Source organism: Muntiacus reevesi, chromosome 13, assembly GCF_963930625.1.
Source record: "Muntiacus reevesi chromosome 13, mMunRee1.1, whole genome shotgun sequence".
Classification (NCBI taxonomy): Eukaryota; Metazoa; Chordata; class Mammalia; order Artiodactyla; family Cervidae; genus Muntiacus; species Muntiacus reevesi.
In genome coordinates, this window is record NC_089261.1 from 10,234,379 (window position 1) to 10,260,044 (window position 25,666).

The window sequence follows — 25,666 nt, forward strand, 5'->3', positions numbered from 1 at the left end:
CATGCCGTATACCCATAGATTGAATCATCAGTGCTGGGAGCTGCTTGCAGATTAACTGGTCTAATAGCAGATGGGAAAAGGAAGGGCCAAAAGACCCGGGGGTCACCCCCAATGCCAAAAAGTCAACAGAAAACCTGGACCAAGAACCTGGGCCTCCTGTCTCCTGCTGCCTGCGATGCCCCAGCCTGGAACTCTGAGGCCCACCACTGCTCTCAATCTGGCTCTCCAAGAACCACTCTCAGAGACGGCTTCTGTGAGCCACAAGAAGAAGCCAGAAATCACTCATTCATTGCCACACGTTGTTTGTGAGTCAAAATGGATGAAGCCGGTGTGACAATTGGTTTCCAAACATTTTCATCTGTCTCCCCAAACATCTATCTCTTAAACACAAAGATACAGTGTAAAATAAAAGGGATGCAGGAACCCTTGAACTATTTTGAGCAAATGGCAGCAACACTAAGTACAGGGCCTTCAGGGTGGGATGGGAGAGTATTACATTTAGAGGAGACCACATTGCTTTGAAGGGAACTGTGTTAGTTCTGGAGTATTTAATACAGAGGATTTCCTCAGTATTTATCCATAGTGCTTGAGAATTTCTTCATTTGAACAGAAATCAGTGGAAGCCAATTTAAAATTTAGGTTGATTACCAACTGCAAAAGACAAACATGAGCTATTTCTGCTTCTATACCTTGAATTTAATCCAAGTGAATCAAAACATGTGACTAAGGATTTTTATTGCAGCTGTAGTAAGAGATAGCTGCGAATTCAGAATTTCTTCAAGTGTAAATTCACAGCCCTGTTTAAACACATGGAGTCCCTGTAGCTTCACTCATAAGAATGGCTCCCCTAGAGTGAGTCAGTTAAGAAAGCCTCCCTAAAGTTTAATTATTTGCTCCTTACTGACCATGCTGCTTGGCCTTCTGAAGGCCCTATGTGAGCAGGCAGGCAGCCCCTATTCTGCTTCTCTAGAAGCAGAATACTATTAGGACTTGGTTCTTTCACTGCCCAGGGCCTGGGTTTGTTCCCTGGTTGGGGAATTATGACCTCATAAGCTATGTGCAAGACCAAAAAAAGTTTTAATTAAAAAAAAATTTTTAGTAACTGATGAACAGTGGATCCAGAAATGATTTCTTTCCTTCTCTACCAGAATACGTGTTGCCTGCTAGCCTCTCTCTGTCCTCTCCCAGGTAGAACGCTCTTCTCTGTGTGTGCTGAGGTCTTTCGTGTCTCCCTCAGATGCTCTATTTGGTTCCAGCCACTTAACGCAAGACACTGTGATGAGTTCCTAAAGAGTCTGTGCCTTGACCACTAGAGTTCATCTGACAAGTGACTGCAAGTGTTGGCTGGCAGCCGTACAGACAGTCTGCAGAGCTAAGTTCTGTGAAAACTACAGCATGCAAGATCCCTTTGCTTCACTCTCCTGCCAGCAAGCGGTGCTGCTTCACTTGCTGCCTCTGATCTGGCTTCAAGAACCAATCAGTGAGTCACTGGCTGCTGGCTGTCTAGATGGAAGACCAAAGCAGGCACTATATCCCAGGAAGGGAATAGTGAAACCAGGCTCTTCCAGAGACGATCGCAAAAAAAACAAAACAGAAACTAAGACAAAACAAAACCAAAAAAAAAACAAAATCTCTTCTTACCTTTCACAGGGCATGTCTGAATAATCTTTAAATTTCTTCTCCTTTAGTTTTTGTATATACATACACACAAAGATGAGCGTGTGCTTTTGTGTATATACACATACAGAGAGCATAAAATAGAATGTGAAAAACCTGCATTTAAATAAGTATTCTGGGAAATTTGTCCAGAGTAGTTCCACTGGAAAAAGCTAGAAAACAGAATTAAACCCAGAAAAATCCCATCTTTTTACAATGGATCTTTTTAACCTTCCTTGATGTAAATTTGATAATTACAAATCAAATGCATCACGCGTGATCGAAAGTACCAAGTTTCAATGATGCATGTTAGAAGAGTAATGACTCATCTATCTGATGAAAGTACTCAGGAAATGCTTCTTGAATACAGGTAACAATGTACAGCAATAACCACCCAGGAAATTGGTTACTTACATTAAATCCTTCATCGTTGTCAACAAAAGTGTATTTCAGGTTTTCAAATTAGTCAGCGTTAATTTTAAGGAAATTATTGTCAACATGCAGAATTCAGGTCTATTAGTTAAAAGTGCTGCTCTCTCAAAGCTGTTAATAGAAAAGTTATCTTATAGTTGGTGCTGGTTCAGTTTATTTAAGAGATTGGTAGCTTTCTCTGAATACAGATGCGCCATAAAAACCTACACTCATGATGAAGCTGTCAGGAGCAACTGGGATCACCAGTGTAAATGATGTGCATAAAACACTGTCTCAGCAAGCAGTCCTGGCAATAACTCTCAAAACCAAAAATTTAAAAAAACTTTTTCACGGTAGACAAAAAGGTTTATCTGACTCTTAGCAACAACATTTCAAGAAAGATATCATTTCTGTTTTAGCTGCCCTGGGATGGAACCTGGGTCTCCTGCATTGCAGGTAGATTCTTTACCACTCAGCCACCAGGAAAGTCCTTAACTGAAATGCTGTACTAAAAACAGTGCAGTTCAACTTCAGAACTGCTCTGAAGATAGTAGCGTACATATGTCAAGAGGTTTCTTTTCAATAGATCACCTCAAAAGTTCAGAAAAGAGCCCCTGAAGGGCCTCAATGAGCTGTGAGGCACTGGGACATCTCTCCTCAGTGGGAAAGAAGACTCTCCATAGGTCCAGCCAATGTGGACGGAATAGACAAAGGCCTGGTGCAAATCCCCCTGGTCTGTAAAGGTGGTCCCTCACCCACAGGCTCCCTCCCTCCTCTCACTTTAGGGACACCACCCCTCCAGTATAAGACACGAGAGCCAGGATCTGAACATGGGTCTTCAAAGCCTGTGCTCTTCCATGACTTTCCCAGCTTGCTGTCATGTACTCTTCACATATGAAGGCATTTTTTTAAACTGACAGTGCCTTTGGGAGCAGGGGTGTCACCTAACTTCTTAGGACTCTTTGACTTTCTGAAAGGCAGGGTATGGACAAGGTGCTTGATAAATACTTGCTGCCTGGCTACTCTAAAGGGAGCTTACCTGAATCACGTGCTGTTAACTGGGAATGTAAATTATACACTGGCAAGCTGGACTTGACCAACTAAGAGTGAACAGCTTCGTACTAGCAGCTGCCTACACCTCCAATCCAGACATGGAATGCAGGGACTGCAAAACCTGGGTCTGTCAAGTCAGGTGCTGACATAACACATGTCAAGACGTTAAAAAAATAAAAAACAAGAAACACGGTGTCTCAGCGTTTCCGTTAGTCCTAATACACTCTGAACAAAATTGGACAGATTTGCCATATTATGTTTAACCAGCAGCCAGCTAATTTTCTGATTGTTTAAAGAGACAGAACGCTCAGAATCAATGTTACAGGGTGAATTGTGGACCGTGTTAAATGTCACGTGAGACTGAGAAATGAGGAGTTAGCTGGGAGGGAGGCCTTCTCCCGCAGACATGCGTGCGGGTGTGCGTGCGAGGCCTCATGCAGGACAGAAGGGTTGTTAGTGGAGGAGGGCAGGCCAGGAGGGCCGGGAGAAGCACCAAGCATCCAGGAGCAAGGCCCCTCCTCCAGAGAGCAGACCATTCAGTGTACTTAACCCTTCGGGTGCTCTCGTCCCTCGACCAGGACAGTGTGGAGGGGAAGGAAGGCAGAGACGAAGAGGAGGTCACAAACGCACTCCTCCCAATCTGGAAGGGGAAAAAGAGACACACTCGGGAAAACACAAAACAAACATGAAACCCCGCCACCCACCCTGGCTTTGCCCGGGTTCCCAGTTAAAAGACTCCTAAGGAGCAACTCACTATGTGGGATCAGTGCTGAAACACCCATGCTAGCCAATGACAGATCCCCAGAGATATTTAATCCCTCAGCAAAATAAATGCCTCTCGGAAATTACTAGGAATCTGTAAGGCTACTTTTCTATGAGGGAAAAGACAATACCTAGCATAATCTGTCAACTGTGCCAATGGTTTCTTTTTTTTTAAATAGATAGTCTTAAACAAATATTTGTTTTTTAATCAGGACAGATGATATGAAATGAAAATCTATACAAATGGTTTAAAGTTGGTTTATATATATCAGATACAGTACAGATATATAACTTTTTTTTTAGATATATAACTTTTAAAATAATGACACTTTTACATTTTAACCATTTTTAAAATCAAAAAGTACACTGTTAAAATGAACAAAGTGGCTTTTCCTAAATTTTGTTCTCAGTTATACAATCTTAACTTAGTTCAATGGCATTCCCATTACACCAAATGTGTTGAATCAATTGTTTTAGAATGTTTAGTCCAAACAACTTTAAAAGCTGAAGCAGGAGATTCCCAATTACAATATAACAACACTGTAATTTTACCACACTAAAGCTTGACAAAATTGAATAGGGTATAATTTCCCAAGCCATATTCTTTACTATTGACTCTGAGAACTTTTTTGGAAATCCCTGTAAAAATGGACTGAAGAACAACTGACATTCAAAAAGATAAGTATTACTCTCTGAAAAAAATAAAATCACATAGGTTCAAAATGCAAACATTTTGTCAAAACATAGGTTTTTTTTTAAATAAATTAATCCAAAAGATATATAATTTGAAAACCTCACAACACAATACTTATTCTACAGGAAAAACAAGAGTGTTAGCAGCCTGTTATAGAATACTATCTTTGGAACATAAAGCTGGTAAAGTTGATATAGGAGTTTTACATTTCGTTCTCATGAAATGAAAAAGCAACACTTTCTCCCCGCGGAGGGGGAGGAGGAGGCGGCAGCTAGGCCGGCACACTGACCACAGGTGCAGGCTTCCAGACCAGGCCTGCACCCCTGGGCCACAGATGCCACCCGCTGCACACGGAAGAGAGGAGAAGGCTCTCTGAATTCTAAGGGCTCTGGTGCATAAGCAGGCATGTACCCACCTACCTGGAAGAAGACAGTACTTTCTTCCAGTGGTAACCTTTATACATTTTTGGTTTTGGATATGGGGAAGGAAGTTCATGACCAAAAAAGTTCCAACAGTGGCCGCCTGGGAAAGACACTATGGATATGGGGCAGAGAAAAGGGGAGAGGGGGCCAAGCAAGAGCCAGAATCCCCAGGGCTGCTGGGACACCTTCGGCCACGGGCCCTGAGTGCTTGTGGGAACACCACAAGCACCCGTCGACATGTCAGTACAGCAAACACAAGGACGGTTCTCGTAGCCTGATTTGGCAAAGCGGAGACTGGGGATCTGCAAGCTGAGAAGAGGGAAGGCAGGGGTCAGGCTGGACAGAGAGTAAAGAGCGGAAGCACTGATGGTGTTACTTACGTGCGCTGGGAAAGGCTGGAGTCTCGTCCTGCTCTCTTCGGGATGGTTCACTTCTCCCATTGGGAGATAGGGTTTCTGACCTGATCCCGTCTCGTACATGGACATGGGCCTACTGCCACGGGCAGACGGACGTCGCTTTAAGGAAGAGTGGTTGGAAGTGTCTGTGTACTCAGAACCAGTTTGCACCTGATATATATTGGTTGTGGCCTGTTTCCTGAGGTTCGAATTTTCACTCTGGAGTGTTTGAAGCTGAAAGACATGTTTGGCAGTGGGACTGTGTTTTTCTATAGCAAGCAGAAAAAGCAAACACGAAGTAAACGAATACAACTACCAGCTTTAACAATAAGAACAGTAACAGCTGGCTGAGCTGAAAGTCAAAGGCAACCACAAACACAAACTCTTTCTTCTAGAATGAGTGAAATACAATCAACTCACTTAATCACTTAAGCAAATGAAATCATTTCTGACTGTGGAAAAGTTGCAGTTTAGGCTTTTTAAAAGCGAAATATCTCACCGCTTAAAGACTGGTCATGGTGGCCCTGGAAAATGTCTGCAGGCAGGCTGTGCCCTGGATGATTCTAAGGCTGTTTCAAGCAAGAGCTTGAGATCATTAAGACATCATTTAGGTAACCTGCTTTTCAGATGAGCCCTGAGCAATTTGGAAATGCCAAAAATGTCAGCAGACACCATGGAAGCAGCACAAAGATAACTTAAGAGTTGCTTTGCAAAGCAAGAAAGACAGTGAAATCCAGTTTACAAAAAAAAAAAAATCAGATGAGCTATTGCTGCCCAAAAAGCCAACAAGAAAAATTAAGATTAACAAGTTTTTATTACATAATATATTCTTTGAAATTCAAAACAACTTAGTATTGTTTTTTCTTAAAGAGAGGGAACCGGATCACGGTAAGTTTGCTCTATAAACATATCACGAAGAGAACCGGAGGCCTACTGAACTATCAACATCTTCATCTGAACGCTCCACTGGCGTGCGCGCCGCCCTCTGATGATCAGTCATCTTTCAGCCAGGGCCGGAAGACCTGGCCTCGCTCTCCTTTGGCTCTGTCGCCCAGAAATGCAACCGTGGTGGTGTCAGCTTTAAACACGCTAAGCTGCCTGGCACCACCCCGTTTTAGTTAGAGGTTGGCACTTGGAGGCCCTGAACGCTCTTCCCATTGCTCACATGCAGGCTGCTTCATGGTGCTGGATGAATTAGAGTTACAGGGATCGGCAAGGAATCGGGTTCCTCTTTAGCCATCTGGCATGTTAGACACAAGTAACTGAGTCCAGGCTGTACAACGTCCTTCCCCTCTGGTGCTCCTCCATCCTCCAGGGCATTTTATAAGCTGGGTGTGGTGTGAGTTGAGCTGTCTACTCCTTGACAGAGTAAAAATCTGACCAAATTCCCCACCGGGGCCAAGGCTTAAGTCCACAAGCAACTGTGTCTGCACCAGAAGATCATTACTTTTTTTTCCAATAGCCAACCCATTCAGTGTTAGGAGTTACTTTCAATTTCTATTTTAGAAAGCACCGCTCTGTGACAAATACACCAATAGTGGCTGCTCCTCTTCATTAATTAGCATCTTTTCCAAGCAACTGTTAAATGTGAAAGATCAGACACAAATCATGCTACTTTGTCGACTACTATATTAAAAAACTTTACCTGACTTTGAAATAAAATCGTTTCTTCATTGAATACACGAGTTCTATATACTTTATATCAGTAGTGCCAAATGCCTGTGAAAGTCTGACTTACTGCCTTTGCCACAGAAATACCCTTGTTTTCTATTTTCTTGAAGCGTGACCCCTGAGAAATGAGAGGATGCTTCTACACCTATGCTTCAGGCCATAACTTGTATCTGCAACTCCCTTTCCAAGGATAGAACAGCTGCAAAGTGATAAGCAGCTACTGAAAAGTGCTACATTCCAAGAGACAGACAGGCGTAAAGTGCCTGTCAAAACTACTTATTAGGGAACCCATGTTCTAAAGTGAAATGGTCGAGGGCCAAAAAGTGAGGAACATTAACCGACACATGGCCCTCAGTGTAGGATGTGGGGATCTGGCCATGTGCTTATCTATGTGGAAACCTCCTAAAGGATTTTAGACAAGGTCTTGAAATCTGAAACTTTATCTTCACACTTTTCACTCTAAAACATCCAGCCTGGATTTCGCCTGAATGTGCACGAGTTCCTAGTCTCAACTTTAAAAAGTTTTAGTAGTCTGAATTTAGCGAGATGGTCCTGGATAAACCTGAATGATGCTTATCTTAATAAGTACCAGGCTATACTTTTTCTGTTTGGAAGGAGTACAACAGGAAATGAAAAGTTACAGATAATAGTTTCAGAAATCAAGAGCATTTTCTAAGAATTGAGGAGATAATCCATGAATGATGACAAATAATTCCACTCAACATTTCTTAAAGAAGCTCGAGACATTTGCTTTCAGAGATTCGAGGTTATCTCTGATTTCTACAAACACTAAAAGGAGCATAACGGAATAAAAATGGTAATGCTTAGCAGACTGATTTGCAGTGACAAAGTCGGTTTGTTTCAGAAAAAGTCACCCCAAATCCATGTATTAGTTCAACTAATGAGACAAACTGTAATTCATTAAACAAAAGAAATTTCAGAGAAGAGAGAAGGGCAACCCCTGTACATTATGGCAAAAGGGCACTTGGTCTGTCTTGTTCATGGCTGCACACCAGCCTTAGACAGGGCCAGGGTGGCAGAGAACAAATGTCTGATTAAAATCTGATTGATCTTCAGGTATTCTTATCCCCTTCTATTACAAGTACTAAAGCCATCTATCTCAAAATGTCTCCAAAAAATGACCTAGAACTCAAAAAAAATCCTGGACCAAGTCCCAGGCGAGGGTGCACTGCCGTGTCCTTCCCTGACAAGCAGAGGGGCCTGGGCCTCTTAGTTCTTCAGCCTTCCTTCAGGAAGTACCGCTGAAAAGGGCCGGCCACAAACAAGGTGCGCCGTGTCCTCTGGTGGTGGTGATGATTCTGAAGCATTACTCTTCAAGTGATAGCAGGAAGACACAGGTACATACTTTGCTTTGTTTCTGGTTAAGGGAAGCGTGTGTGCATCTTGTTTTGTAGAGCGCTGAATGATGGGAGCAGTACCAACAAAGTCTAAGGCAGAATTTAGAATTTTTCCACTTCCTCTTCTTAGCATTCATATAAAGAATGACATACATAATCTTAAACATATTCTTTGCTACCATTAGACACACGCTTTTTAGAGATCAATATATTCATGTATTTCTAACTCTCTCAAAAGGTGGCAAACAAGGAAATGCTGAGCAAATGGGATTGTTTCTTACCAGTGTACAGTTCTTGCTTGTGCACATGAAGGTTTTCTTATATTAGTTGAGTATCTATTCTGCGACTCTGAGGACATCATAAATTAGTGGCAGGTACCGGTCAACAGTGAAGTGGGACTGTGTGACTGGGCTGCCAGGGCGGGGGTGGGTAACAATAAATAAGAGTGAACAGGGACAGCAGCCTGTGTGTGGCGTGGGCTGGGTTCTGAAATGCTGGTAAACACGTACCCTGTCCTGGGCTTTCATCTGCTCTGTCTCATGGTGTGACTAGAATAAGCAATAAACAGTAAGAATCACATCCATGGAGCTGTGTCTAGCTTCCCAGGAAACACAGGATCCTTGCAAGGGTCTCTACAAACACTTAATAGGTTATGATGTTCTCCTACTGGGGAAACTTACACTGGATTTATATCTAATCAAAGCTACTTCGTTGAAAATATCCATAATACATACTGCTTCCAAAGAGACAGCTTGGCCCAAAGATTTTCAGGTCTGTTTTTCTTCCCTCTCATCACAAGCATCATGCCTGGGACTCTTCCTTATATACTATGGGGTTAAAGAGCAACCATCCTGGCATTTATTGACATGTTACCTTTTTCTGCATAATTCTCAGCTCGTCACTCAAGTTGTTATTCACCTTCATTAGCTGTTGTATCTTGGCCTCAGAAGCCACTAGAGCGTTTTTGACCTCCAAAAATTCCTGCACAGTGACTGGTCCATCTGATAAATCTGAATCTAGGCTCTAAAAATAAATTGGGGAAAACGTTCACAATCTGAGACGATGATAACATTCAAGACTAATAGCTCAAGAATTTCAAATTCTGACTGTGCCAGCTGGATTGCAAAGTTAATCAAACCAAATCAAGGCTTCTGAGAGGAATGCAAAAATAAAACAGAAAGGTAGGGTTCCTATAATAGATGAAAAGTTTTCAAGTCAGTATTTTCTAGCGATCAGACAGTGGGGTCACAAATCCACTCTTAACATTGACTCTATACACCTGTCTCATCTGCCTTTCTTTTGTTCGTTCATTTTTCTTTTTTGATTCATTATTTCACTCATTCTGACAGATTTTTACCAAGCACCAGGCAGTGTTCTAGGGGCTTAGGTTACATAAGAAAAGAAAACAGAAAAAGATTCCTGCTTCCATGGTGTTTACATCCCAACTGAGTGAGAGAGGGAAAAAATAAAAATAAATAACTACATAGTATAAGGGAATGTGATAAGTGCTATGGAAAATAAGCAGAACGGAGGAGGAGTGAGGGGCTGGGGAGCTGAAGGAGGAGTGGCGGTGGGTGCATTTTAACTAGACAGCTGGGTGGGGGGACATGAGCAACAGCCTGCAGGAGGGGAGGTCACTAGTCAGGTGGCTGTCTGGAGGACAGCGTTCCAGCCTGTGGTAGGCCTCAGCTAGAGGGCATGAGTGTGCAAGGCCCAGAGGAGGGGGAGGCCGGCCAGTGCAGGGACCCTGTCGTGCAGGGTCCAGTCATGACCCGCCTTCACTCGACTGAACCCACCACTTCTGGAGAGACTGGCAGAGACGTTTCAGATGGGACAGCTGACTCCTGCCGTCCCCTCCATGTTCCCTGCATCTGCCGGTGGCACCACTGATCCGCACAGCTGTGTAAGCTAGAAAACTCCGGACACAACTCCGGTAAATCTACCTTCCTACTTCCAACGCCTAACTTGTCACCAAGCCCTGCCTTTTCTGTCTTCCTGTTTGTCCATTTTGAAATGTTTGCTGAGCCCCCTGTGGGCCAGGTCTGGGATATTCAGCGGTAGGCGGGTCAGCCAGGCCCCTGCTGCCCTGGCCTCGGGCTCACCCTCTGCTACAGTGACTTTTTTTCCATCCAGACCCTTCCAGCTGAAGAGGGTGAGCCTGTGTCAGCTCTTGTTTGGACCTTGTCGTCACCTCCCCACCTGGGTTCCTTTCCTCCGCTCCTAACCCACCAGAACAGTCCTCCCAAAACAGAGGACCCAACAAGGTGGACATGGTCTTTCTGTCCTGCCTAAAAGCTTCCGGGGCTCTGCGCTGCCAGCCGATGTCTCGGCTCTTCAGTCTGGGGTCACGCTCCTGCATGGCGTGACCCCTGCCCTCTGCTGCAGCTCGGAATCTCTCTCCTTTCAGGCCGCCTCTCCACGTGACCAGACTTCCCCCAGGTGTCCCTGTCTCACCTCCGCTCGGTCCGACCCCTCCCCGCCTCTCCACGTGCCCACGTCCCGCGCCTTCTCAGCCTCCCGACACTCCCCGTCAGCGACAGGCTGTGTCTGTGGACCACCTGCCCCCACCCTCCTGCTCCTGTCTGCACTTATGACCTTCAAACCGCGGTTCTCTCTCCTCTTGGTAAGGACAACCTCACAGAGGAAAGAGACCAGGCCTCATTCAGGAGAGTATTATCCAGAGAAGTTTGGGTAACCACCCAACAAAAGTAAAACATTTGTTGAGAGAATAAAACCCACCCGTCCCTCCTCACAGATTTTATAAAGTCAATACTGCAGCTGGGCTGTGAGTCAGCAACTGACTCAGGGGCGAGGGACCCCCTATTTTAAAACTATTTACCTTGTTGACCTTAGCTTGGGCCAAACTAGTAGAAAACCCAACTTTACCTCCAGAGCACTTTTCCCAGGCCTAGCCCTCAAATGCTTTACAAATCAGGCAAATTTTGAGGAGGAAAGATCTGAAAAAGAACATAAGCTCACTTTCTGTGTGCAATGCCCCACCTTACCTTCTGCCTGTGGGCCTTGCTTGCAGTAGCTTCCGGATCCGTGTCTTCGTCTGACGCCACGCTGTCGTAGTCTGGCTGGTCATTGTCCTGACTCTCGACACTGTGCTGGTTACTAATTGTTTTCAGTATCAGTTCCACATTGTCTATCAACAGAAGCAAATAACTTTACTTCAGCTTTGAGAAGAACTTTTTTCCTAAAAAAACAAGGCATTTAAAAGACTGGGAGAAAAATGACAGAAGTAACAAGGTTCTAGTCACCCCAAAAAGGGATAACAGCACATCAACTGGACAGAGTCTACTGAAAACTATAGAGGGAGAGTGAAGCAACCATCTGAGATACCTGCCAAAAATGGGCACACGAATTAGATGGTAAGGGAAGAGCTGCTCATGTAAGGTGGCAGGTTCCCAAATTTGGAATCATTGAAGGAAACAGTATAGCTGAAATCATGAAAATAAAGCTGTAACTAAAGTATGATTAACTGCAATTCAGTTACAATTGTAACTTTTTTATAAGATAATGTCAAGTCAAAACAGAAAGAAAACTGCTAAAGGAAGCCTAGAAACTAGAAGATCATTGAATAGGCACGCTGGCCTTTCCTTAACTGAATGCCAGTGAGAGAGAGAAAGCAAATGACCCAGTGGACACACCCATACAGACCAACAGCATATGGTTACTGGGAAGTAATGACGGTTCTATCAGCTGTGACACATAATGAATGAAAGATTTCGCAAATTATCCAAGTCTCTCAGCTCTCTTTCAGGCAACTCAAGCAAACCTTGAATTTCCAATGCTGTTTATGGACATTTTCAAGGATAATATCTGGGTGATAAACTATGTTTACACAAAGGGAATTTTAGTTTTCAAAATGAATATGTAAAATATACATACCATCAGATTATAGAAGTAGTAAGGACTCAATATAGAAAAATTGAAACTAATGAAAAGAGTAATCATTCACAGCTATTGATACATGTTGTTCTATTTCCTGCCAGTCTTTTTCCCAAGCATATACACATATATACAGTAAATTTTACTATTGGTAGCAGTCACGGTCTATAAAGTTGCTGTGAAGAACAAATCAGCAAATATTGAAGTGGAAATACAGTTAGGTTCCTACAAACCTCTGGTCACATTTTTGTCAACTGATAAATACATAACCTTCCTTCACGTGCATTTCTGTTTGAAGAGCAATGAATATATATCACTGATCCATTAACATTGAACTCATGGTTAACAGCACTGTAACTCAGGCCTGAACAAAGCTAATCTAACACATGTATTTTCTCTATAAGGCATGTCACCGCCTTCATGTGCTCAGGAATGCTATACAGCTCTGCAGCATTGTACTTGGGGACCACTTTACATAGTGAAATTATCAAAAAATGTTAAAACTGTGGCACTAAATAAATATCAAAAAGGCTACTTGCTTACGGTATAAGAAACGAAATAAAAGGGAGAGCACGGCCTTGCTCAGTCTCACACGGGAACATGTGTTTTGGGTGACTCAAATTTTTTACCATACTGTACAGATCCACATTATTTTGTCAACAAAGGTCCGTCTACTCAAGGCTATGGTTTTTCCAGTGGTCATGTATGGACTGTGAGAGTTGGACTATAAAGAAAACTGAGCGCCGAAGAATTGATGCTTTTGAACTGTAGTGTTGGGAAGACTCTTGAGAGTCCCGTGGACTGCAAGGAGATCCAACCAGTCCATCCTAAAGCAGATCAGTCCTGTGTGTTCATTGGTAAGACTGATGTTGAAGCTGAAACTCCAATACTTTGGGCACCTGATGTGAAGAGTTGACTCACTGGAAAAGACCCTGAAGCTGGGAAAGATTGAGGGCAGGAGGAGAAGGGAATGACAGAGGATGAGATGGTTGGATGGCATCACTAACTCAACAGACATGGATTTGGGTGAACTCCGGGAGTTGGTGATGGACAGGGAGGCTTGGCATGCTGTGCTTCATGGGGTCGCAAAGAGTCAGACACGACTGAATGACTGAACTGAACTGAGTCAGTAAAATTAAGAAAGACAAATTGCTGTCAGTTAATGATTACTATCTTTGGGGATACAATGCTGACTGAAAACTAACTTCTTATTGTATGTATTTTTCCTATTCAAATTTTTTAAATTTTAAAATAAAAACAACAAAAATACAGTATCAGGGCTGGGGAGGAAGTGTGTTCTCAAGCACCGAGACAGGAACCTGCCTACTGAACAAGACTCAAAGGGCACCTTGGAAATATGCGCTAGGTGCTCTCTTCACAACTTTAAACACCAAAAATTCTCACTGCAGAGATCTAAAGTTTATAATCACAAATTCCAATTATGTAGAACTCAGTCTTGTAGGTAAACAATAGCAGGTGACTGGGAATTCCAATAAAGGGGGTTTATTTTCTTTGTCCTTTAACAAGATCTAAGTCATACTTGAATTAATTTCAGAATGCAAATTTATAAGGAAGGCAGGTGACTTAAGAGGTAAAAACTCATATAAAAGATAAATATGAATCACACTTAATAATGTTGAGATATTCATAATTCACCAGGACTCAAAGAGAGAAACTTATCATCACAACATAGTATCAATAAAACTTAACAGGGCTTTAAGCTGTGGTATCGATGACTGCTTTAATTATTTTTATAACTTTAACACATGTGTGAAGTTCAGAAGGCCAAAGAAGCAAACATTTAGAGGTCTGAAACAGTTACCTTTTGAACTAGAGAGAGGGCTGCCTTGCTGTCTCCTCTTGGCGTCACTGAGAATGTCGATAACCAGAGTGGCAAACTCATGGGCGTTAAACCGAGCTAGTTTCTGTCTGCCCTGAGGGTGAGAAAATAATTGGAAATATTCCCAGATATAAAAATACACACATGTTCACATAAATTTAGTCAGACTATTGTTAGAGTTCATCAAAGACCCTCCAGCATGCTCAAAGTACCATCAATCACAGCCATACCTGAATCAAACTTTGTTTCTGTGGATTAAAACTATTTACATAATAGAACCATGTTAACATTTAAGTTCTCACAAGGCATATTTCTTTTTGTGAACTGTAACGAAATGGTTCTCCTTAATTATCTACTTTCTATTATTAATTCAGTTTTGAAATAGGCCTGCTGGTCAAAAATCAATTTGAAGGAACAGATTTTTAAATTTCAAGATAGAATTTAGATGCTGAGACTCTATCACTATATGTAACCATTAATCAATAAAAATGAAGAGAGTTTCATAATTTCTTCAACTTCTCTCCTCTTGATGGATACTTAGTCTTTTTACTGTGCTCTAGCATTACATACAATGCTTCAATGAAAGTATGCATAACACTTTGTACTTTTATTCTATTAGGACATATTCCCAAATAAGGTATTTGGATGAAAGGTATTTGGTACCCTGGGTGAAAGGATGCAGTTAATTTTGAGGCGTCTGTAACCAGTTAACAAACTGCCTTTCTGCAGTCTGTAACAATTTAAACTCTTATCTGTAGCATAAGAATGCAACATCCTTACCAGTGTAGAGTCTCCTTTATCATATACTTTATTAGTTTGATGGATGAAACGGTCATTAATGCCTTCAGGTTGCTTTCTTTTATTACTAACGAGGTGAAATATTTCTTTAAAAGGCATTTGAAAGCCATTTGTAATTCTTCTGTGAACTGTCTTACATTCTTTCTCAGTCACTTATTAACTTCTGTTGCTTTTCTTATCAATTTGTGATGTGTGTGTGGGTACGTAAAGGACATTAACATTTTAATCAGTCAAAAATATTTCAAATACCTGTCCTGGGAAAATAAAATACCACAACATCGGTCATTCCCCAAAGATCACTACTAGTGTGTTTTTGGACTCGGCCACTTGCCTGGTTCCGTGTCGATGAGTACTCGGGATTGACCGGAAGGAAGGGGACGACAGTTGTCTCAGTCACCAGGGTGCTGTGGTTCTGCGTGGCAAGCCAGACTAGCCGGAGGAAAGAGCCAGAGATAGAATCTCATCACCACGGGTGCTACTGCTCCTCTGAGAGCCGCGGCTCCCGCGTTACTAGGGAGACTTGGGGGTAGCGCACTCCGAAGCCAACATACACAAGAGTCAGAGTCGACACACGTGTTATCAGGACAGCAGGAGTTGGGCAAGGAGACACACTGAGGCTGGCAGCTTGCTGCTGCCTACGGTAACAGAAGCTTAGTAGATAAGAGCCACATGTTAAGTCACCTGCATCAGTCTCTCGCCTGTCAACTTCATCGTACACATCCATGGCAAGTTCTTCAAACAAATGATTACTTAGCTGAAAGCAAAAACATATCAGGGACACAAGGGACAAGGATTAACGCTAGGAGAATGAGTGAGGACTGTGACTTATTCACCCTTCTACCTCCAACGTCTTATCCAAAGTCAGTGCTTATTTATTAGCAAATACCCACTGTTAAACAGACAATAGCATTTCCAAAATGGTACAGATGCTCTAAAAACACCTGCCACCCGCTGCAGCCTCCCTCCAGACATGCAGATAAGAGAGGCACAAGGCAGCTAAAGTGCGAATCTCAAAGACAAGGTACATTCTCCACTCTTCGCATGACATCACCTTAAAGTCTCTTCTGCTCTTTCTGGAGAAAGTTTGCCAGCACCCCCCGCCCCCATTGTAAGGGACCCTAAACCCTTGGTAAGATAAAGAAGTCAAAACATGCCATCTCAAGAGGGTAAAACCCTGCAGGAAAATACCACCCAGACCTCTGTGTTAAGTCTCTCTGCTGTCTTCCTCTGTAGGTAGGGGTCCTCCAAACCCCCAAAGAACTACCTGAGCGTCCCCTGCCAAGGACAGCCTGTCTAATAAGTACACCGTGCAGTGTCCCAGCAAAACAGTCCCCACAGCCTGGGGCACCCGCCTGGTAGCAGCCAGGTCTTCCTCGAACCAATGGAGACCAAGCCCCTGCCAGGCTGGCCCCAGCTCTCCCTGCACTTCCTCCCTCATGAAACCCTGCTGCCCAGTGGGTGACTGCTGCCCTGCTCTGTGAGGGCAGATGCTGAACTTGTTCCATTCTCTACTATTCCTTTCATCCCCATACAGGCCCCAGCACCGAGATGGGACTCTAAATATCTATTCACTCACTGACCAGGAGGTACTTCCTGCACAGTTTAAACCTGGCTGTGCACACGTCACTGGGACTTGTTAAAATGGTTACAAGTACATTGTTAGATGACAAAGGCAGAGTAAACAATTCTGTAACTATGCTCCAGTTAAAAAAGACACGAATCTGAAACAAGAATCAGAAAAATATACCAAAATACTAAGCCTGAACTTATTAAGAATATAGTAATGAAAGAAGAAAAAAATACAGTAAATGAAGATGATTCCCTTTCTCTATTTTCCAGATTTTCTCTCGTGTGATTAGACTACATTTATAATTAGAAATCAGCTCTGAGAGACTTTTGCTGGGTAAGGAGAAGGATCGGGAAACTGAACTTGCACCATAAATACCCAGTGTGCTTCCTCCAAGGGGCTAACAAGCCAATGTTACTACTCCTAGCAATCACTGCCACACCAACACTGCTGAGGGCTTACACTGGAGGTGCCTTGCCAATATCATCATCATAGTAAATACTACAGCTCTCTGAAGACAGGAACTACTGTTACACCACTTTACAGAGAAGGATACCCAGGCACAGAAGTTCGCGTGCCTCAAGTCACAGAGCCAAGGAGTGAGAGACTGGAGATGCGAGTCTCTCTCAAAATGTTAACATTTACAAATTCAAGGAATACATTAGTCATCTTATATTTCTCCCAGCTGTTCATCAGGGAGGTAGAGGGAGACACTGCAGGATGAACACTGAACTGGCACTGACACGAGGAGGAGACCGCGGGGGGTGGGCAGCTGACCCTCGCTGAGCAGCTCTGACCTGCAGCTCTGCTGGACCACTGTCTCACGTTCTAGGACAGGACACCGAGGCGCAGAGCGGTGCAGAGCTCGTCTGAGCCGAGGTCTGCACCTGACCAGTCTGACCCAGAGCCCAGGGTCTGGAGAGCTACACTCGACTCTCTCCTAGATATTTATCTAGTGCCTTTAACAGCTAGAGATATTACAGCCTAACCCCAGATTTCAGCCAAGCAAATGCAAAACAGCATAGTCAAGGGGAGCTGGGGTTTTCTCTTTAATGTCTGTATTATTTAAAATAAAAATCAGCTGACATACTGTAAGTAATTAAAAGGAAACACAGAACATTCAGTGCTGACTCCAAAACTTATCATCTTAACTATAGGACCTCCTTAGTTTAAGAAAGGCAGTAAAAACACATACACACAGAACTGCAGATACACCAAACAAATTGCATAAAATACATTTATTGCATATTACAGGTAAATGCTACTAATAAGAAATTCATTTTATGTATTATGTAGTGCTTAGTACTATACAAAGTTCTAGTAAAGAGTCTTCTATAAAAAAAAAAAAGAGTCTTCTATAAAAAGGGGGATGAAGAGTAAGACATGAATTAGGAGAGCTGCGAGTTCAGAGCTGAGCTTTGGGAAAACTCCTACCTATATTGCGAGGGTGGTCAGACTTCAGCCACTTGAATGATGAAAGGGAGAACAGCTGGGAAAAGAACGTTCCTGAAAGAAGACCTGAAGGTGGCCTGAGAGGGTACTAACCCTTAAAGAAATATTTAAATGCACACACCCACACCCACACACAGTGGGAACCAGATGGGAAGAGGGGCCAGAACTGAAGAGTGAGAGCGGGATGATGCCCTTCAAGGTTATAACAAGAAGGATCTTGGTTCTGTTCTTGAGGGCACAGAGAACAGCTAAGGTGGGTGAATCAGGTCATTAGAATGCTGGGGAAGCTCCAGGTGAGGCTTCATTTGTGGGGACTTAACATAGAGATTGTGTTACCAGAGGAGTAGATTTCTCAGGGGCCTGATTTAAGCTGAAATGGACAGGCTGGAAAGAAACATGCAAACTAACACGAGTTTGTGACCTGAAGAACTGGGTAAACTCTGAGCACATAGCCGAGGCAGAACTGATTATTAAAAGCCCACATTTCACAAAGCTCTGATGAATGGTGTAGAACATGCCCGACATGAGTAGGAGCTGGATCCCAAATGGCAGTGAGCTTTTTATCAGTCTCTAGCATCCTACGAGGCTACAGGAAGTCATCCCAAGGAGTGGGACTAGTAAGCCCCAATTACTAGTTTACATTGAGAGAAACCAGGGAACTCTTACAGGCAGAAACAACTTTCTAAAGTCAAAGGCACAGTCCTCACTTTTAAAATGACAGAGAAAGATGGCAGTATTTGAAGCAGAGCCAGTGAGCTCGATGTACTAAACTTAGTACTTCCATTCTTCTTTACTGCAGACTCGATAGTCTGCCTCTGATTTAATGTCTGAGAGCATGAAACAGTAGTCTGATGTACTAGGTAACAGGCTGAGAACAGGTGTTAGCAGGACACATGGTTTTCCATAGGAGAGTTCACTAGTAAATAGAGATACTCACAGACTGAAGTTTCTTCTTAGCAGCTTTTGCCAATTCAGACATATCCAGGCTGCTAAGAAAATGTACAACACTGATAAGCAAACAAATAAAACCATTTTCATGAGCTCTGTAAAAGGTTAAGGTAGCCAAGGGATCAAGATATTCATTACAGCTCATGGACAAGGTCAGAGGTTAAAATTCTTTAGCCCAATAGTCAGTGAGGAAATTGAACAGAACTTGGTAAGACTATCTCCTAGAAATACCACAATCATGCAAACATTTCTCATGGTAAAGAGAAAAATAACCACCTACTAACCAAAAGGCAAAAACTATTGCCATGCTAGTCCCCAGAGTGTGTATGTGAGAAATCATAATCTTTAAAGTATTTTTTTAAAAAGTACAATAGAAGAAAAATACAAAAGAGGCAGAATGTTAAAAACCAGAATGGCAAGATCACATATGGAATAGCAATTAATCTTTTCACAAACTCTTGACAGGATCTGTGCAAAGGTTATCAGCTATATCAGGGTTTAAAATTCATTTCTACAGCCATGATCTCATCTGACCTTACAGATCAGAGGTCAACAGATTATAATCCCCCTTTCTGTTCAGCCCATGAGCTAAGTATGGATTTTACATTTTTAGGTGGTTGGGGGAAAAAAACACAACAAATGATACTTGGTAATATGTGGAAATTATATGAAATTCCAATTTTAGTATCCAGAAATAAAATTTCAGTGGAACAGACATGCCTTTCATTTACAGGGTCCACGGATGCTTTCATTTACAACTGGCAGAGTAGCTGTGGCAGAGGGTGTGTGGCCCAAAAAGCCTGAAGTATTTACTATCTAGCCTTTAACAACAACAACCACAAAATTTGTTGATCCCTATCATAGACAAAGGATATATTCTCTTATAACACAGAAATATTCTGTGATATATCTAGAGGCACAATATACTGTCACAGCTGGCTAAAACTATGACAGTATCACAGACTCCGATTTTCTTATTAGCAAATGTGTTACTTGCGCCCTTTCAGACTTAAAATTTTATATGGTGGTTTACTTACAGCCGTCTTATTTCCAAAGTGCATAGCCATAAAAGAGAAAAATGTATGGGCTTTGTTAAACACAAAATATAACACATTTATACACTAAACAACCAAGGAAAATACTAGTGACAGATATAATTGATTGGTATGTCAATGGCCTTACCTGTCTGCCATTTGAGGTATTATAAAGTGCTGTCCATTTTTGTGATCTGAAACAGAAACCAAGCCAGAGTTTCATCTGTATAAATACTAATAAGATCTGTAAAGGAATACCTTTATTTTCTGAATTTATGTTTTGCTCCTCTCACTACACAGTTTTTGTTCCTCTCTCTCCTCTTTGCTCTCTTTTTTTGAATATTTTGAATCAAAACATCTTTTGATTATTTGGATAATTTTTTAACATTCCATATTAATTTATCTCTAGAGTTTCTGACCATATATGATTGTATAGTCTTTTCTCAATGCTAGGGATTATAATATGCATAACTTTTTACAGTCTACTAGAAATAATATTTTACCATTTCAAGAAAAGTGCAAAAACTTACCTTCATATCTCTTTTACCTTCTCCCCTTTCATGTTGTAACTGTCAAATATATTACTGACACATGCTGAAAACCACACCATACAGTACTATAGCTTTTGCTTTAAACTATCATACATACCTTTAAAAAACTTAAGAAGAAAACAGACTATTGTATTTATCCAATACTTATCATTTCTGTTGTTCTTTCATTCCTGAAGTTCTGAGATTCGCTCTGGTTTATCAACTCCCTTCCACCCAAAGAACTTCCTTTAGCATTTCTGTTAGAGCAACTAATTCTCTTATTTTTTTTTCATCTTAAAATGCCTTCCCCCCCACCCCCATTCCTGAAGGTTATTTTCAGGGAAATAGAGTTCTTTCCTTTCAGCATTTAAAAAATATTGTTCTACTTCCTTTTTATCTCCATGGTTTCTGATGAGAAATCCACAGTCATACACATAATTGTTCTTTTATATAGTATCATTTTTTTTTCTCGGCTGCTTTCAAGGCATTTTCTTTCTTCATATTTTAGCAGTTTGATTTTGATGTGTCTGAGTGATGATTAGCGTTCATCCTGTTTGGAGTTCTCTGAGCTTCTCAAATTGTGATTTTACGTCTTTTGCCAAATTTAGAGTTTTTACCCAATATTTCTTCAAATATTTTTTCTGCACCACATTCTTTCTCATCTCTTTCTGACAGTCTGATGATACAAATGTTCTGGTTTTGTCCCGTAGGTCCCTAAAGCTCTGCTAAGCCTCCTTTTCCTCCCACTCTTCATTCTCTCTGTTGCTCAAACTGGATTATTTCTAGTGATCTATTTTCAATTTGCTGACTTTTTTGTCATCTCCATCCTAATTAAACCCATCCAATGGGTTTTAAAATTTTAGTTATTGTATTTTTTAGTTCTAACATTTCTGTTCTTTTTTATATCTTCTGTTTCTCTGAGACTTTATTCAGTTTGCTTCAAGAATGTTCACACTTACTTCTCAGAGCACGATACTACTATCTTCTTTAAAATCTTTATCTGATAATTCCAACCTCGGAGTCACTGAGGGTTGGCATTTGTTAATAACTACTTTTTCCCATGCAAGTCTTTGAGATTTTCCTGTTTCTTCACATGTCAAGTAATTATGGATGGTATCCCAGATATTTTGCATAGTATGTTGTGGAGACTCTTGTGAGTCTTCCTTGAATTCTGTGGTGAATGTTAATATTTTGTTTTAGCAGGCACCTGACCAGGCAGGTTCTGCCTCCTGGGCCAAGTAGTGAGAGAGACTAAAGATAAAACAAAAGCCGTCAGGGTTCCCCTCAGGCTCTTAGTCAGAGATTTAGGTACCTGTGCTTTCCACGACTGAAGCCACAGGATTACTGATGGGGAAAGGAAAAGAGAAAAATCCTGTGGGAACACCCCGATTCTCAGTCCTGTCAGAGTCCCATTTCCTACTCCTCAGACACACAGAGAAGGCTTCTTTGCACCTGCTGTGCAGTTCCAGGTTTTGGGCTGTCGTGGAGGCCATATCAGAAGTAAAATAAAGGGGACACTCACCACCAACTTGACGTCACTGTGAGTTCCCTAACCTGCCTGCCGGAGTCCTTAGATAGCTACTCCATCCATTTTTGGTTCAGGGTTTTTATTGTGTTCAGAAGGAGAGACAGGGTGAAGCGTGCTTACTCCATCTCACTGGGAACTGGAATCACACCAGGGGCTCTTAACTCTGTTGTACAACCAGGGTGGAGAACCACTGGTTATGTGATTATACACATATGTGGATATCAGGGGTTGGCAAACTTATTCTGCGAAGGGCCAGACTGTAAATATTTTAGGCTTTGTGGCCATATGGTCTCTGTTGCAACTACTCAACCTACTCAGTTCTGCTGCTGTAGTGTGAAAGTGGTCACAGACAATACATAAACGAGTGGGCATGGCTATCTTGCAATAAAACTTTATTTTTAAAAAGCAACGTAATAGGCTTGTCTGGCCCACAGACCAAGCTTGGCTTATCCCAGCTCTATCTCATGAACAAAGCAGGTTAATGGTAAAGTTCACTTTTCCCCTTTTCCCCATTCCTTAGCTAGTAGAATTCTGCAAACAACTATAGAGGTTAAGGCTTTGCTCTTCCATGTTGACTCCCATTAACCACAAGAACTGTGGTGCTGCATTCAGGCCGGGTTCAGCGATGCTCTCTGATTCCTGAAACGGCCACAGTAGAGCAATCATTTTAAAAACTAAAATTTCAAGCTGTGATCGACGTTATGTATTTCACATATAGCAAAAAATGCCGTAGTCATCATTTCACACAGAAATCCTTATTTGCAGTTTTCTCAAGGAAACGTTAGAGTACAGACCATAAACAGCAGTGCCCTGACTTGCTCTTCCAGGGACTGCCTGGCTGCAGGTGTCGAGAGGCTGCTCTCCTTTCACTCACCTGGTTTCCTGCCACACAGATAGAAGGCTAGTCTGTCAGTCAGCTCGTACTGTATTTCTACAAGGCGCTCTGCCAGCTCATGGTGCCCTCCTTGCCTACAAGAGAAAACAAAGTGCCGTTTATACTACTCACTGGCCATGGGTGCTAGAAGAGAAAAGTACAGAGACATCCCCTGAGATACCTGAGGAGTTTATCAAACGTGACTTTTCAGAATAATCAAGCTTTTTGTGTGAGGTAAACTGTCAAGGTCGACTCTGATTCCCACTTTTATAAAGCTGCTTTCATAGTCTCAACTACTCCCTTTCTCTTATTAACTTATAAGACAGGGGACGCCCCTGGTGGTCCAAGGGTTAAGAACCCGCCTGCCAATGCAGGAGACATAAGAGACGCAGGTTCAATCCCTGGGACGATCCCCTGGAGAAGGGCATGGCAACCTACTCCAGCATTCTTGTCTGGAGAATCCCATGGACAGAGGAGCCTGGCAGGCTATAGTCCATGGCGTCGCAGAGAGTCAGACATGACTGAAGTGACTTAGTACGCACACATATGAATGATGGAGTGTTAGACCTGATGAAACACTGCATTCCTCAACACCTGAGCTCTTAGTCCCAGACACTCTGCTCTATCCAGTCAGGACCCCTGCTCTGCCGTTTGTGCCCTGTCCACCCCTCCCTCCAGAACTTGACCCACCTCCTTCTCATCTGAAATACCTTAGCTCCTCTTCACACACCCAAATCCAATCCATTCTTCAAAGACCAACTAAAGACATTACTTAATGATCTGGGCCACAGTGAAGAAATACTATGTATGTATCCATTATGGTAATGAGTTCTACATTATCTTGCCACATTTAACTCTTACATGCATTTATGAATCCCCTCCTCCGTGAGAGAGTAAAAGTCTCTCTGGGAGCAGAGTTTTGTCATTTCACTTGTTATTTTCAAGTTGTCAACTGTCATTTTACCCTGTGCAGAGCACTGTTCTTTGCAGTTAATTAAGTTAATTTGGAAAAAGAAGGAAAGATGATCCATCTTCTGTCATTTAAATGATATTGAAGACTAACCTATGGATTTACTTTTTTATTTTCCACTACTTCACAGCCAAAATTTTCAAATGCAGAAACATTTAAAGAATTTTATAGGAAGCCCCGACATGTCCACTACCTAAATTCTGCAACTGACATTTTACTATACTTGTTGAACCACATATCTATCCATATAGGGGCTTCCCAGGTGGCGCCAGTGGTAAAGAATCCACCTGCCAACGAAGGAGATGTAAGTTCAGTTCCTGGGTCAGGAAGATCCCCTGGAGTAGGAAATGGCAATCTACTCCAGTATTTTTGCCTGGAAAATTCCATGGAGAGAGGAGACTGGTGGGCTGCAGTTCGCTGGGTCGCAAAGAGTCAGACACGACTGAGCACACATGCATAACCATACAGATTTATTTCTAAGTTCAAGCAGTGACTAAAAGTATTAAAAAAAACAACAACAACTGAGGAGTGGGTTCTGCAACTCTTTATACTTGATGTGGATTCTAACTATGGCTCAAATACCACTATGTTACAAAGGATAAAAAAAAAAGAAAGATTGGAAGCTAAAGCACAATGGTTAATGGTTCTACCTTCCCTGACTTTGACTGGCTCTAAGATCATATGCACTTGAAATATCTTCATCTGCAAAATAATAGAATTCCAATCTTTGAAGGAGCTAAATGCTACCCATGCACATTTCAGCCACTTTTAACAATGAATCATACACAAGGTAAATAATTCCAAACAGAGAGAGGTGACAGAGTCCAGTCTCTCACCTGGCATAGTCGACAGGAGTTTTCCCACTGGAGTCCTGGGTGCCCGGGTCTGCTCCATATACTGCCAACAATTCTGCCTGTAGAATCTGCCCTGCTTTGGAGGCCACGTGGAGGGGGGTGTTTCCTTTCTCCTAAGAATCATTAATACAAAGTACACAAAAAGAAATGAATTAAATAACCAGAAGGCTAAGCAAATGCAACCCATTTAGTTTCAACTTCACATCTGAACCAATTTGTGCTTTCTTACAGGGTGAAAAAAGTTGGCTTGTGCTCCTAAAGATAACAGCCTCAAACAGGTTTCGAGATTCCCTGTTCTCACGCTTGAATGGAGTTGCTGAAAAATACACAAACAAGAAAAGAACATTTGTTAAAAGTGTGAAGAATGAGGGAGCAAAGCAGCTGGCAGACCACTGCAATCTACATTATCACAGCACTACATCATCTTTATCTTGCTTAGCAGGGTGGATGAAGTTGTCTCTCCCGTGCTGGTCACAGCTACCCCTGGGCTCTAAGGCAGAGTCAGGCCCATGTTACTGATAAGGGAACTAGGGCTGGGAAGGCTGGTGTGCCCAAAGGCGTGATCTGTCTAAGTGGCGCAACCAGTCTCTGAGTGAGAGGGAGTGTGAGGAGGGGTTGAGTATGGCTCTGAAGTCTTACAGACCTGAATTTCAAACCACATACCCCTCAAGCTGTGTGAACTTGAGAAAGTGTTTAAAGCAATCTGAACCTGTTTCCTTATCTCTAAAATGGTGATAAAAATGCCACCTATTCATGGGCAACTATAAGGGATTGATGATACAACAGACCATAGAATCTGGTACACAAGAAATGACCAAAGAAAACAGCTGCTATTATTATTGCTGTTGTTATTAGCTGTTAATACTGAACCTAGGGCTTTAAAGCTTCAGATCCTAGCCTGTGTAAATCACAGGATTCTGCCTTATATCACACCCTCTCCACAGCATTAGTCTTG

General features: G+C 42.2%; 1 protein-coding gene across 10 annotated transcripts in view; it reads right to left on the reverse strand.

Annotated features, from left to right (window-relative positions):
• GIT2 (GIT ArfGAP 2) overlaps positions 1-25,666 on the reverse strand; it is a 41,219-nt gene that overhangs the window by 7,455 nt on the left and 8,098 nt on the right. For 2 of the 10 annotated variants that reach the window (XM_065904978.1, XM_065904984.1), the window contains 12 exons: positions 24,941-25,027; positions 24,694-24,824; positions 22,888-22,982; positions 20,104-20,149; positions 18,911-18,962; positions 15,636-15,708; positions 15,286-15,383; positions 14,139-14,250; positions 11,428-11,570; positions 9,296-9,445; positions 5,379-5,627; positions 3,671-3,760 (listed from right to left, as the gene is read on the reverse strand). In XM_065904978.1, coding sequence (XP_065761050.1) covers positions 3,671-3,760; positions 5,379-5,627; positions 9,296-9,445; positions 11,428-11,570; positions 14,139-14,250; positions 15,286-15,383; positions 15,636-15,708; positions 18,911-18,962; positions 20,104-20,149; positions 22,888-22,982; positions 24,694-24,824; positions 24,941-25,027 — 1,326 coding nt within the window. The other 8 variants (XM_065904979.1, XM_065904980.1, XM_065904983.1 and 5 more) reach the window with 8 other exon arrangements.